Source organism: Halichondria panicea, chromosome 10 (genome assembly GCF_963675165.1).
Source record: "Halichondria panicea chromosome 10, odHalPani1.1, whole genome shotgun sequence".
Taxonomy (NCBI): domain Eukaryota; kingdom Metazoa; phylum Porifera; class Demospongiae; order Suberitida; family Halichondriidae; genus Halichondria; species Halichondria panicea.
This window is the reverse complement of record NC_087386.1, coordinates 5384276-5399444: the sequence shown is the minus strand read 5'-3', so window position 1 is coordinate 5399444 and position 15169 is coordinate 5384276. Positions and strand designations below refer to the sequence as shown.

The 15169-nt window shown below is 41.3% G+C and overlaps 2 protein-coding genes across 3 annotated transcripts; one reads left to right on the top strand and one right to left on the bottom strand.

Moving 5' to 3' along the window:
* Window positions 1-1658: 1658 nt before the first annotated feature.
* Window positions 1659-4538, bottom strand: LOC135342710 (alpha-tubulin N-acetyltransferase 1-like). 2 transcript variants are annotated; one of them, XM_064539533.1, is made up of 9 exons: window positions 4320-4537; window positions 4179-4233; window positions 4013-4104; window positions 3911-3962; window positions 3317-3430; window positions 3033-3134; window positions 2927-2972; window positions 1954-2521; window positions 1659-1824 (listed from the first exon to the last, which is right to left on the bottom strand). In XM_064539533.1, exons 1-9 carry the CDS (start codon window positions 4421-4423, stop codon window positions 1773-1775), a joined length of 1185 nt encoding a protein of 394 aa, XP_064395603.1. In that variant the 5' UTR covers window positions 4424-4537; the 3' UTR covers window positions 1659-1772. The 2 variants fall into 2 exon arrangements, with proteins under 2 accessions (XP_064395603.1, XP_064395604.1); XM_064539534.1 differs by lacking the exon at window positions 1659-1824 and having other exon boundaries at window positions 2329-2624; window positions 4320-4538.
* Window positions 4539-4569: 31 nt separating this feature from the next.
* Window positions 4570-12870, top strand: LOC135342621 (exonuclease mut-7 homolog). The gene is made up of 15 exons (XM_064539410.1): window positions 4570-4901; window positions 5083-5356; window positions 5583-5805; window positions 8010-8056; window positions 8291-8383; window positions 9029-9162; window positions 9217-9290; window positions 9372-9410; window positions 9647-9804; window positions 10356-10509; window positions 10561-10625; window positions 10899-11035; window positions 11275-11384; window positions 11809-12100; window positions 12495-12870. The coding sequence occupies exons 1-15, from the start codon at window positions 4661-4663 to the stop codon at window positions 12593-12595; spliced, it is 2142 nt and encodes a 713-aa protein (XP_064395480.1). The 5' UTR covers window positions 4570-4660; the 3' UTR covers window positions 12596-12870.
* Window positions 12871-15169: the final 2299 nt, after the last annotated feature.

Below are 15169 nucleotides of genomic sequence, written 5' to 3'. Positions count from 1 at the left end.
ACAAACTTGCAAACAGTCTTAGCAACTGTGACATACTGGCAGACTTGCTCGTCGGCGATCTGGTTCGAGTATGTCTCAATAGCAGCCTTCCTTTCAGCACGTCCACATACATACTCGGCAACAGGAACTACATTGCAAACCTTCTTGACCGTTTCAACGACTCTACGAACTATTCGACCAATTCTCCTCCATTGTGTCTTAGCACTGACACCAGTAGAACGAGCAATCTCTATCTCTTGGAGAAAGGCTTGCATGTCATCATCGTCGTCTTCATCTTCCAACTCTATGTTGGGCATGGCGTGGCTCACACTGACTGCTACAGCCAGGAAGGTGGCCAGGAGAATGAGCTTGTTCAACTTCATTGTTAATCCGGTTGAGTTGTTTGTCTTGATGATCAATGAAGGACTTTTGATGAAATGTGAAACAGCCGTTTGAGTCAGCTTTCTTTTATACAACTTCTCAAAGTGAATATATAGCGTAGATCTATGTACTTGATTATATTGCATGTTTGTACTTTATATGCTAGTAATGCATGCATGCATGTTGGGCAGTGATTCCTCACCATCATGATCTTGTATCGCACACTCACTATCCCTCACCTTGTCTAAATTGTCATGTATTGGAGGATTCCTGTCATGTCATTGATGCATGTTACTGTAATAGTCAGGTGTATCTTTCTGCTTTATGTAACTTATCTATAGCGTGTATTGACGGTGGTTTGTACCGTGTGTATTTTATGCGGGCACAGCCCAGGGAATACAGTAGAGTTTCGCAGCTCTCTGAAGTACGGCCACCTCGATATACCGGCCATTTGTTTTGGCACGGATTGCTAGCTAGAGGTTTACTGCACAAAACTCGCCCTAAAATGCGGCCACTCTGCTATTTCGTATATACTGGCCACTATACTGGCTGCCTTTAATACGTTTATCATTAATTTTAGCGTTTAGTAAATTCAGCACACTGTCCATGCGTTGACCCTGTATAGCATCAGGATCCCATAAATAAGAGAATAGTCGGCTGTTCCTTCTCTTATTTATAGGCTCCTGATAGCATTCTGGCTTGTTACTAGCCTCGAATCCAGGCCGATTAAAATACGTATTTTAATCGGCCTGGTCTCGAGGCTAGCTTGTTACATGCATGTAGTGTTGTGTGCCTTGGTGCGCATGCGCAAGCAAGGTATAAGAGGGGGGGGCATACAGTTTAGCGGATGGTATCCGCTAAACTGTATGCCCCCCCCCCTCTTATCTTTTAGTCTGTTTGCTTTTGTACATTTGTATTGTTTTGATATTACAGGAAAAAAAAAAAAAAAAAAAAAGGTAAGCCTGTGCACGCACTCCGGAGATAGAGCTGTGAGCTAGTCTGACGGTATTAAACTCGAGCGTGTGTAAGTAGCCTCCGAAGAGCAGTAAACTTGTCCCATTTATAGGCCTGTATATTGGGATAGTCTGTTTTCTCTGTGCATAAAAACCGTACATGTAGTCTCTTTTTGTCTGAATGTAGTCTTGTAGAGCCCCAGAGGCATTCTGTGTTGTATGTACATGTACTCGTTTGTCAGTAATTATTATTAATATTGTCACTTTATTGTAACCACCAACCTTTGTAACATCTGTGTGTGCAATATTGTATTGTATTATTATGTATTATATTTATATATTGGGTTGTTTGCATCGTTATTATTACTTGAAAATGAAACATGTATCTGACCACGTACAATATGATGCCTAACAAAATCAAGATAATGTGAGACGAACTATAATATACTGGTTCATGAATTAAAGATAGTGTTTGTGAGTCCTGGCTTTAAGTCTTGCACTATTCCCAGAGCTGCATGCGTGGGAGGAAACAATTATGCATGTATACGTATATGTAAAAACCTTAATTAGTGTGTGTGTGGGAGGGTATGTGTGGTGTGATAGACCAATCATGACAGCCATGGACTTTAATTTCACTTACATTTTGATATCATTCCCAGAGTGTGGTAAGCTGCCTCCTCCTGCTCCTGCGTGCCGAGAGTATCTCACATGACCACCAGCTCCTGACGTCACATGACTTGCACTCGATGCCTTGTAGTGTTCACTGTCCCCCCACAGTCTCCGTGGGTTACTACCACGACGCATGTTGAGATGAGGCGCTTTGTTCTCACCCAAACACGGCTCAATGTGTTGAGTCATTTTTGTCTTCCTTAGAATATCAACGTCGTCTCCACCGCTAAAACTATTGGTCTGTCTTTTTGTCCAGAGGGAGTTATTGCCTTGAAGATAAACATTATTGAAAGAGTCAGCCCCTTTATGTTGTCCAGTAATTATATTAAATTCTCTTTCTCTAGTCTGAGACGAAAAACTCGAGTTTAAACTTTTTGAAGCATTTTCAGGGCTCCAGCTGAATTCTGCAGAGGTGTTGAAGGGTGTGGTTTGTGCTGGAATGTGCGCAGCTGTTGGTAGAGAAACTGGGTCGGGTCGATCCACTGTCAATTTCTTAGCAACAGAGGAGAGGGAATACCTTCGAGACTGTCGCCCCATGTCTGAGAGAGAGAGAGAGAAAGTTGATCCATGAAAAGTTGGTATGGGAAATCACAATGGTAGGAATGTGCCACACTGGACCGTGGTGGTTGGTATTAACCGTCCCTACACCATTAAGAGAAGCAAACTTATGTGATTGTACGAGGATTGATACGTATACAAATTCAAAAAGTTTGGGCACTCTGCTGTAAAGCATTCAGCCAAGCCACATGCATACAACATCAAACCTCTCAAGCTTATGTACAAGTGAATGTATAATAGTACTCTGCACATGTACAAACATTTGTTGTGTATGTGAAGATGAAACTCCACAAGGGATGCAAAATTATTTACTTTCAAGTAATATTATGGCCTAGGTGTGGTGGGGTTTAACCGCTATATAGTGGACACATTATAGGTACACTGACCTTTGCATGTCGAGAAGAACTGGTCAAACACAACATAGTTATTCGCCTGTGTGAGGGGAGACAGTGGTGGAGGTGGTAGTTAAGAGTGAGCGATTACTCGACTAACCTGACTGACAAACGATGCCAGCTGGTAGTGCTTCTTGAGGAAACCGAGGAACTTGGGAGAGGGACGGTCAATGGCAACCTCATATGGCTTCACGTTCTCCGCCTGAAAGACATTATATTTAGAATTCTTTATTATACCTACAGCACAAGTAAAAAATCACATGTATCGTAAAGTGTACAAATTTATCTCAGCCTAACAAAGTGGCGTCACCATTCTCAGCACATACACCATATACCACCTATAGTACCATAAGCACGCCCACTCTATAGACAGCCCACCCTCACCTTGAGCAACTCCTCAAACAGTCGCTTGCCACACCCACTCCTCTGACGAGACTCGTGGACGTAGAAGTCGAGCACACACAGAGGCTCCACCTCATGCACCACGCCCACTCTATCCTGCACGGAAACAAATGTGTGTCTATCCAAAATTCATATTTCAATACCTACCTTAATTAACAAGATAACACATTACATCATGCTTTGTATTCCAATGCCTTACAAGATATACAATACATCATGCTTCAGGGTGTCATACAGGATTTTGAAGTAGAGGGGGGAAATGAGAAAAGTAACCAGAAAATGTTGCTAAAAAAAGGTCAACTGTTATTTCAATACCCAGCTATGGACACTCAGTCATAATTGAAAGGGGGGGAAATTGGAGCTAGGGGGGGGATATCTCCCTTTCCCCCCTGTATGACACCCTGTGCTTTGTATTCCAATGCCATACATTACATCACGCTTTGTATTCCAATGCCTTAACAAGATATACAATACATCACGCTTTGTATTCCAATGCCTTACAATATATAAATTACATCATGCTTTGTATTCCAAAGCCTTACAAGATATACATGTATTTACTCATGCGGAACTAACCGTGAGGAACAATCGCTTGAGGCCCAGCTTGAGAATACCAATCACTGATCCCCTGTAGAGTTATAATGAGTGTGTATCTATAATAATAGATTTGGGTTTGACCTTTGCCCTCCATTGTCGGACGTGATATAGAGGATATGATTAGAGGCGACCAGTTTATCGTAAGTGGTGATGGGTAGACGAAGTCCCTGAGCCTGAGGGGATCGATTGTCATTGTATATATAATAATGTGTTACTGTTGTGACAGCATAAAAATTATAATTATCACCTTTGCAGATGCTATGCCCATCTCATTCACGATAATTGCGAGCTGGTCATCGTGACTGCAAGAAAGACGATACTATTATCACGCCGACATTATATACTTACATCAGAGCAGGCTAATATACACAGTGTATGGATGTTGTACCTGGATGTTTTTCTTGAAGAACTGAGCGTATGTGGCAGTTTCTCACCCACTAAGCGAGTGATCTCCCCCGGTAGAAGACTTTGGACGTCAAAAGGGAACTCCATACTCTAAAGGAGCACCATATTCGGTAGATACGAACCTCCGATCGCGGTTGACCTTGTCTCTGGTCTTTTTTGTTTATACATGTGAATGTTATTGGTGAGCTTTATTTAGAAGAGAACACACCCACGTGGATTTGTTATTCCAATTAGAGCTCACCCACGTGGCTTGTTTTTGTTTTTGAGTTTTGCAACAAAATCAGAAAATTGTGTGTTCACCAGTGACCCCTCTCCAGTCTAGTCATGGCTTACGACTTCTCATCAGGTACAGGTGAGGAGGAGGTTACTGACGTAAGACTCACAAGACTAGCTCATTCTCTGGCGCACACAAATGTGGAGCAATCGGATGACTGTTGTTACGACGATTACTGGGAAGAACCCACACTGCACCTTCATATAAACCACGTGGAAGTCAATGTGGACGAAGAGGATGGTTGGATCTCAGACCCTGAGCTGTGTGCACCCGTACAGCTACCTCCTGAAGGTGAAATTGATCCGACTGTCTGTCTGTGGTTAGTGGTATGTTGTGTGGTGATCGTGTACGGCTTTACGTAAGCCTCAACGCCCACTCATTTAGTTAACGAGCTGGTCTTAACCACCCACTCATCCCTGTACGCTTTCTCACATAATTATGCCTGTACACTTCTGCCCACTCACTTATATAGGCTCCAGGCCCAAAAGTCGTAAATCGTACATGGACTTCGAAGATGATGTATGGGTAGACGAAGCCGAGGGAACGTTTCAGACCTATAAGACCTCCGACCCCTCCAAGGTCACAGAGCTCCTCAGAGATATGTTTAATACCCATGGAGATGTGTACTCACTGTTGCTGGCGTTCTTGGATCGGGCCGGGCGTGTCCGAATGCAGAAAGACTCGCTCCCTAGAGTGCTCCTCACAGAGTTCAAGACGTGGCTGGGAGAGCACGAAGAGAAGCCCAAGTTAGTACCGGGGGAAATACTACAGGCTGATCTCCAAAAAAACTACTACATTAATTTCCATAGCAAGCTTCCTGAGCCGCTCTTTTCTGTCCGTACTCGATTCAGCTGTGTATAGAGTACATGTTATAAACAGATCTCCACACACCAACCTACCAATAGATAATTTTGACCCCCTTTGCACAAAGGTCTTACTACTTCTGAATCGATAATTTATTTATTTTCCTAGGAGTGCAGTGCTGACCTCTCTGCATCGTAAAGAAGCACTACAGATCCTCACTAGATGTCACTCGACACTGATGGATGATATGACAGACGTCTTTGATCTCCACGCAGCTGATAAAACGGCACAACTGGACGTTATCGACTGTCACCTGGCTGAGCAGAGACTCAAGGAAGCTGTCACCTACACCTGGAAGTTTGGATTACAGGAGTATTTTGATATGAGTAATGTGAGTAAATGTACATATTTATACACTCCACTATTCTTCCTCGATCTCATCCAGTTCTCCACCAATAACCAAATCTGCACTGTATTTGTACACAGCTGTGTACTTCAGCATTCTGAATACCATTAAAATACCATTCTGTTGTTGCAAGGTCCATTAGAACTGTAATTATATCGTATAACGGCAAATTTTCGCTATTTGGCTTCTAAGCCATCAAGAAATATTCATGGTTGTAACCGGTGCGTGTGAGTTTCTCCCGGTTTTAATTTTTGCATTAACTGCTCTGTAAAAAAAACAGGCAAAATATTCGTGGTTGAGCAATATTTAGTCACCTCTATACATGGTAGCTAGTGCACAGTTAACCTCCTTCATTAGCCTCCCCTGAAGAGAAGGCATGCTGCTACTGACTGCTTGCACATGTGCAACATTATTGGATATTTGTTCCCGTAAAATGTCCTGAAGTTATCACGAAAACATACTGACAAGTATTGAAAGTCATACACAGAGCTATTATAGCTAGCTAGCTAGAGACAGAGCTATAGTTTTGCTGTACAGCTATTTTCTTTCTGCAGTAGCAGTAGTGTATATAGTAGACGTTCACCAAAGTTAGTATTAGATGGGCGTGGCCTGTCCATTAGGCTATTAAATAGTGTCAGTTTTCAGATGATTGTCGTCCACACTGTTGCAGGCTGTGAGTCTTTTGTTAGCATAGCAGGCAAAACCTTCAATCCACTTCCCGTTAGTTGTTTTACTGAGCATATACATTGTTATCCTGCGTCTGGCTAATGTATATGCAAGCACCCATCGATACCAGACCCACTCTTCGATGAAATGCGGCCTGGGATTGAGGCTAGTGCACAATAATACTGTTTCTCATAAAACATTTAAACACGCCTATTGTATTTAATTTTGTAATTAGGCCTTCCCTTTGGTTGGCCTTCCAAAAATTGTTTTTATGTTATGAGGGCCTCTCACTATTATGATTGCTATGTAAAAGTTACCCCTTTTATAAGGTGACTGAATGTGAACTGATTGTGGTCGGCATAATTATATGAATAACATTAAAATACCAGAGCCCTCACTTTTTTTATGAGCCAGTTCCACAGTAGCCTCAGGGGATACAAGTCGTCCTGTATGGGAACAGAGCGATATTGGGGTACAGGGAATATAACGACAAGTGGTATTGTAGTGAGATACATTGTGACAGGAATCATGTGTTTCTGCCGGGTCAGAGAGTACTCTGTGATTGACGTGCCTTGTGTGTGCGTGTGCGCGTGCGTGCGTGGGTATTCCCCCTATCTAAAGTTTACACTCACGCTATAGCGTAATCATATATAAGCTTGTATAATATATATAGGAGTGAATTAAAAACGGTGCAGCTAGTGTACCTCTTGTATGCCTAACTAACTTGTAGCGTAACAACTGCGTGATGGAGGGGAATCCGTACCTAATACTCGTAAATCAACAGCCTCTCCAGAGTGCAGGATCATAGAGGGGTCTAGTGGGGGACTCTGTGTCAGTGTACATGCATCAATCTCTATAGTAGGCATTATAATATTAATGGTAATCATATACACATGTACAATGATACAGTTCTATTGCTAATGAATTAGGTCTGCCTTGAAAATGGTACAGCACCTCTTGTATGTGAAAGTCCCTAGCTTGTAGCGTAACAACCGATGTATGGAGGGGAAGTAAGGTTTATACAGTTCAAGCTCTTTTTAGTGAGATTGGTGCTGTATCACATGATCGAAAGTTACGTATCTTTCTCATCTGTAGTATATACACAGAAGCCGTCTGTGAAGAAATAAAACTTGGAACTTTATTGTTGTAGTTTCGTATAGCAGGAAATGTTCACTATTTTGGCTCACTCAACAGAAATGTTTGTGGGTTCTTAATTCGTGTTTCAAGGCCAGGAAACCACACCCACCAATAGCTTTGCATGTGAAATACCAGTGCGTGGGAGTTATTCCAGTTTTGCATTAACTCGAAAAACGCAAAATTTTGCACCACACGAAAATGTCTCGCTATATATACGGGTGAACCAGTGACGTTGTTACAGTAGCCATGACAAGTTGAATAAACTCAATTCTTATTGTAGCAATGAGTGATTATTGTATGAAAACCACATTCATGGGTGGATCATTCTTTATACGTACACATGTATAGATACACCTTTATGTTACCATGGTTATTCATATGTACAGATACTGCTACCTCTCGTGGCATTGGACAAGATCAACCTGATAGAGGGGTGAGTGATGGAGTTCCCTTACACACCAGGGGAGGTCCGACATGCATGCACGAATTACTACAAGTTTAGTGTATTGGGCCCTGCATGTTATCACGTGACTGGAAGCAAAATTTTGCTGAAAATGTATTAAACGTGCAGTGATTCAATCGTGCATGCATGCATATTGGACCTCCTCTGCCCTTACACACTTACACTGACAGTCACATCCATTATTAGTATTGTTCTTAATGGCAGCTACATCGAGGAGAGCAAGACACTTCAAGAGGAGTTTGTGTCCTTGTTGGATGATCTCTGTGAACCTGGAACCACACAAACCAAGATCAACAGGTTTGCATAAAGACTACTCGGTCACCTCATGTGCGCAGGTCTAGGCATGCACATATTCACCTACGTACTCAGCTAGGGTTACTAGTATAGAGCTTAACATAATTATGCCTCCGGTGCATGTATCCGATAATAATTATATAGAGTTTGAAAATGTTTCTGCGCTCAATACGTACAAATTCTATATAAGGTCATGTCCTTCATCCTCCCACATTTGAATTGAGCTGCATGCCCTCGCTTCTTGATAAACTCGATGACATCATTAATTATTAGCACCTTGGAATCGTATACTGCATGATTAATTTCAAGTGGTCTGCTTGTGAGACAACAGGTTTGATTTTATTAGCACAATAGACCTGCTTTAATTGATTAGGTATACATATTGTCACACGAGACTGTGCCACACGCACAAGCTTGGCCAGGCTGAGAGATTTGATTGTTACCAAATTTCCTATAATAATTATATCTTCCTATTTGAGAAACGTTTCCTTTCATGTACATGTATTGAATCCTCGTTAGTACATGTGTACATGTGTACGTTACGTAGCATATATCGTAACATTCTCTTTCACACTTGTCTAGAAACTACTGTTTTGAGCGAAATGTTAATAATGTTAAGCATAATTGTTATATAATTATTACACTCAGGTTTGTTTCTTCGTGCTCGCTGATCCCAAAGGACTCCATGGACGAGCTCCTCTCCAAGTCTAACTGCAAGCTCAACTTCAAACAGCTGTATCGTCTTGCTCATCGCATGGTCACCAAATACAACCTGGATCTTTGTACGTATTCACCATGTGTTTATCATGTGATAATCATGTGATTAATTGCTGCAGCCAAGTTCTCCCACATCCACAGCCGTTGGTCCACTGCGTCACTCCACCACCTCCTCCAGAAGAGATACATTGAGGTAAGCAGATGCAATCCCATTTACTGCGTGCGTTATATGAGACATAATTATGATAACGGTTGACCTATGAACTCTTTGCAGGGCGCCATCACCGAGGGCAACATCAATGACCTATTAGAGGTATTATTATAGTCATACACTCTCTATAATTATACAAAGTCTCCCCTACTGCATCAGTGTGCATTAATTGTTACTAACTATAGATACCTAAATTGTCATTCCTTCCACCAAAAGTTCATTACTTATTAGAAATGGTGAAGAAACTTTTGCTTCCGCTAAGTACAGTATATTTGTATGCATGGGATTAGTACATATTTTACATGTACCTTCAGCCTCCCCCTTCCACACACATACAGAGTGTAGTCGAGGACAACACCGCCCTACAGTTCCAGCTGGTGAAGGAGCTGGTGTATCACAATGACATCGCTGCAGCTGTGTATTGGGCCGGCAGGTGTGAGCTGCCCGTCCAACAGCTGCCCTTCTCAGTGCAGATACAGCTGGAGGCGGCACAGAGGTGGGCTAGTAGCTAGTGGATCATATTCCATTCCTTTATATACAACTGTACATGTTTTAATTGCAGGTCCCCTGTAGTTTGAGAGTCTAGATTAGAGTTTTGATGGTCCAATTTCAACGATTTTATGATTTTCTGAAAGCTTGCTCTTCCATGGTGTGCTCAAATCTCAAATTTGAAACAGGTCATAATTTCTTGGAAAAAAAGCCTTGTCAAAACAAGACTTTTGATTTTAAGACGCCATCTTAAATAACAAGCTTTCATGTGATTAGGCCAACGAAACTAAAGTTATGAGGTGCTTCATTTAACGCTGCAATGCACGTATGTCCTGTTATGCTTTAGATCATGAATTTGTCTATGGGCTTACATGTATCCGTATATAGTTTAATTATGGCTGCCAATGCATAGCCATATGTATACATTCAATCAGTCGTGCTGTATTATTGCTCTATTGTACTAACTTCTATGTATTGACCTAGCAATCTTTATAGAGTCATTGATAAAAGTCTCTATGGTATTAAAATCTCTTTTATGTTCTTTGTATGTATATGCAGTTCTTCTGGCAAAAAAAAGAGGCAAAAGAGTCGTACAGTGAAACTAGACGCAACTCATGACACACGATTCTTCAAGTTGTCTCTCCCTCTCTCCAATGTGGTGTTTGTCGACGAATGGGCGGAGTTTGAGCAATGCTGGGACGCTATCAAACAAGTGAGAGTGTTAATTGGCATCACGTCATTATCGGTAATTTAATTTACACAGCCGAACACCGTGATAGGGATTGATGCTGAGTGGAAACTGCCGTACTGTAACAGAGGGGTTGAGAGGTAGGTGCAGTTTTTGTTTTTGAGCTACATACATTTTTAGCCATGCACACTTCGATTATGCAAAATATAGAATTGGCAACCATTATGCCGGTGGCCTCATAGCCCCCGAAGAGGAAGAAAAAGGGCATGCTTATTATATGTACAATTCTAAGTATTTGTTTGGATGCTAACGCGCTTTTGATAAGCCTCCACTAAGTTTCTATCGAGTGAGGTGTCTTTGTTCAACTTCAAATTTCAAATATTCACCTACACACACATATGCACTGTGTCTAGACTGGCTGTCCTCCAGCTGGCTGTGGAGGAGGCGGTGTACCTGCTGGACATGGTTCACCTACCCAGGGCCGTTGGAGTGGACGCACTCACTCAGTTCATCAGTTGTCTATTCCACTCAGAGCAGACACTCAAACTAGGTGCATGAGCAAAGCTCTAACTAAATGTCTTCATGGCTTGATTACGCCTAACTAGCTGTTTCCAATTTTTTTCATGATCAATGGATTAAGAAATTACTAGACAGTTAGTAGTTGCATTTATACTTATACCTTTTGTGTGAGCTGGTTTTCTGTGAGCACTACAGTTATGTAGCTTATTAATAGTATAGTTTATTATACAATTATGCGCTTTAATTACTAAAGCATTTTTGTCCCTACAGGTTATGGTATCCGTGGTGACCTGCACATGCTGTCCAAGTCTTGGCCATTCACCAGAGCTATAGTGAGCTCACCAGTCAGAGTACTGGACCTGCAGCAGATGGAGAAAATGGTGACATAATATCTACAGGGTGTCATACAGGGGGAAAGGGGGGATATCCCCCCCTAGCTCCAATTCCCCCCCTTTTTCAATTATGACTTGAGTGTCCATAGCTGGGTATTGAAATAACAGTTGACCTTTTTTTAGCAACATTTTCTGGTTACTTTTCTCATTTCCCCCCTCTACTTCAAAATCCTGTATGACACCCTGAGCTATATGCTATATATAATAATCAATGTGGCAGCTGGGTGTCATACAGGATTCGGAATTAATGGGGGGAAGAGGGGACGCAAAGCGTGCCACAAACTAGGGGGGGGGGTCTGGGGAAATTGTTTGATTAGGTGGTCTGAGGTGTATTTTGGTGAGTTGTGGGGTTGTCTTTGCACTTACATACCATTGAAGAGAGTTCAGAGTGTCCATCTTTTTATCCGTACAGGTTGAGGAACTGAAGAAGCCCTCTCCCACTCCCTCTCCTTGTACTCACTCTCACCTCAAGACCACACCTACCACACAGTCGCAGCTCCCCTTACATCCGCTACTGACTCAGAACCGTCTCACCAAGACCATCTCCCCGCCAAAGGGGGTGTGGTCACGAGACGAGGGGTCAGAGAGGACAGGAGGTCTAGCTCTACTCGTGGAGAAGTGTGTAGGGAAACCATTGGACAAGTCTCAGCAACTGTCTGACTGGGAGAAACGACCCTTGACCCCTGAGCAGATAACTTATGCAGGTGAGATTAAGTCCTTTAAATTCTAGGTGTAGAGCTATTTACTGTGTGCATCTTCCCATGCAGTGTAGTCAATATTGCATGCCTGTCCCCAGGCAATATCCCTGTGCCTAAATAATTATGCTTATAGATTTGGCCTCGATTTAGAGTAAATTTTGACCTGTCCAACGCATGCTCAAACATGGGGTGGTTAATATGTCTATCCAACCGTGCACCCACGACTGCATACCCATAGTGATACCTCAGTAAGGGTACACACCTTACACCACAAATGGGTACATATGCATGCACCTATTATTATAATTATAATTATTATCCCTTATCATAATTATATTACACACCCTCCCTCCCCCCCACACACACCCTCACCCCCCCCCCATCCCCCTCACACACACAGCATTGGATGCTCATTGTCTACTCAGCGTGTACAAGTATCTGATGGCCGAAGCTATGACGTATGACCTCTCGTTCAACATACAACCCGCCCTTGTTACATGATCAGATATCACGGACACATTCAGCAATCAAAAACCACTTTGTCACAATAATAAAAACTTGTCTATTCTGTAGCTATGTATGCTACACCTACAATTCGGTGATTTATTTAATTACGATCCTGAATATTTCCTTTTTTTGTATAATTATACATGTTATCACAGGTGTGGTTTGAACCAATATGATTATAACAGGTGTTAAACACAGTTTCTGATCTATAATTTATGTAAAGGGGTGTTTAACATGTATAATTATGGCAGGTTCATGCAAACATTTGAGTTTGAAATAATTATTATCCAACAATTGATAAAGTGCACAAAAACAAGACAAATAGCAGTGGAGCAGAGGCTCACATATGCAATAGAGTTGCATGGAGCAGGCCCCTAATTATAAGCTAGGCACAATAATTATCTGCACATGAAAGAAACTACCTTACGAACAAAACCCGTAATTATAACAAGAACTGTACAATACAGAAGTAAAGTTAACCACAGGAAATATTATGACTATAGAGATCTAGCTAGTACATGTACAAGGGAGATCATCATCAAGTGTGCATGCTTCATGGAAGTAGCTATATTTGTGTACCGAGCCAGTTTAAGAGAAGTTCAATAGATCGATGTCTTGAATTTGCATGAGCAGATAACATCAACGTCTTTTGTTGGCAGTTCTGTTTGCTGTGTGTGTGTGAGCATTGCTGTTATATGCACATCACATGAACAATTACATGCAGTCTTAATTCTAGAACACTTCAAGTTAATTTATGAGTAGACTTGGACAAAGTTTACATTTCTACAAAAAGAACACGATGTAGAAACCAGCCAAACAAATGTCTCCTAGGTGTTCTCAAATGTTTTACTCCTATGTATATATATGGTAGTTGTATCTGTTGACAGTACATGTATACTCACGCACACACTCTAATGGCAAACACCATGAACCTATATACAAACCATCAGTTGTCTCTCGTGTCCATTCACCCGGTTGGACAGATTGAATAACACCCAAGTCATAGTAATCTGTGAGTGAATAATAATAATTATGTGCAGCAAGTGACTGAATTCTTGAAGAAATGCAGTTGTTGTATATATAGTACACATTATATTTTTGCTTGTACGTGCAGACGCAGAGATAGGGTATCATATCACATAGAATTGTGACTTACCGTTTAAAACACACTCCACATTATTTATCACATGCAATGACTGTACAAAAATACTTATAAACATATCAACATGCATTGCATGCATCCAACTGACCTCAGTTTCGGCCCTTTTCCCCCCTATTAGTAACCCACACTCAATACCCGTGATACAACCAAGGAGTGCATAAATAGGCGTATTGAATCAACGTATATACAGTAGACTCTCGCTATTCCAAGCTCTCTGAAGTACTGCCACCTCCATATACCGGCCATTTGGCTTGGCACGGAATGCTAGCTATATGTTTACTGCACAAAACTCACCCTGAAGTACGGCCACTTGCTATTCCGTTTACCGGCCAGTGCTGGCTGTCCCAAACATATGGAACGCCGTTTGCGACAAAATTCAGGCAGAATGTGATAGGCGTGTGCATCCAATATAAAATCGATTTTTGAAGATCGATTTTTAATAATCGATTTTTTGCAGTTGATTTTCGATTTACACGTGAACAATCTTTGACAATCGATTTGATAATCGATTTTTGATAGATCTAATCGATAATCGATTATTGAAATTCTATTTTTGATAATCGCTTTTTGATAAATAACGATTATTGAAATTCGATTTTTGATAATCGATTTTTGATACACGTGAACAATCTTTGACAATCGAAAATCGATTACAAAAATTGATAATCATCAATTGATTGATGCTAGCCTCGAATCCGCAAAGCGAAACATCATTGTTTTTGGAACCATTAAAAAGGAGGGCCATAAGTCACAGTAATTTTAGAACTGTTCAGTTGGTGCTATCTTATTTAGTTCGTGCACCCATTTTTGTATGCTTTCTCACCAGCACTGTTTTATTTGGCCATCTTGTGTGTGCTTAGAGAAAGAGCTGAGAAAGAGTTTGGTGATTCCAGATAGAATAGAAGTCATGAATAGTGGCTTCTTCAATGCAAAATTTCTCTAAGGATAGTCTCACGTGATACAGCTTTAGACATAGTCTCGAATACGATTATCAAAAATCGAATTTCAAAATCGATTATCAGATCGATTGTCAAAGATAATTCACGTGTAAATCGAAAATCAACTGTAAAAAATCTATTATTAAAAATCGATCTTCAAAAATCGATTTTATATTGGATGCACACGCCTATCACATTCTGCCTGAATTTTGTCGCAAACGGCGTTCCATACAAACAAGGTTTTCAATGTAATTTTATACGTATAATTATTACGGCCGGATATGACGTTTTGGGTGTGGTTTAGCAATGGGTTACACTTAAATAGAGAACAGAATGATTCATTATCCTACATTATCCTCGAGACAAGAACCGCAAAAGTAGTAATTAGATTCGAGGTAAGGTCGTTTTTAAGCCGCGGCTATTTCCTGAGCTACAGCCACCTCGCTATTTCGGCCAAGCTGCATGGTC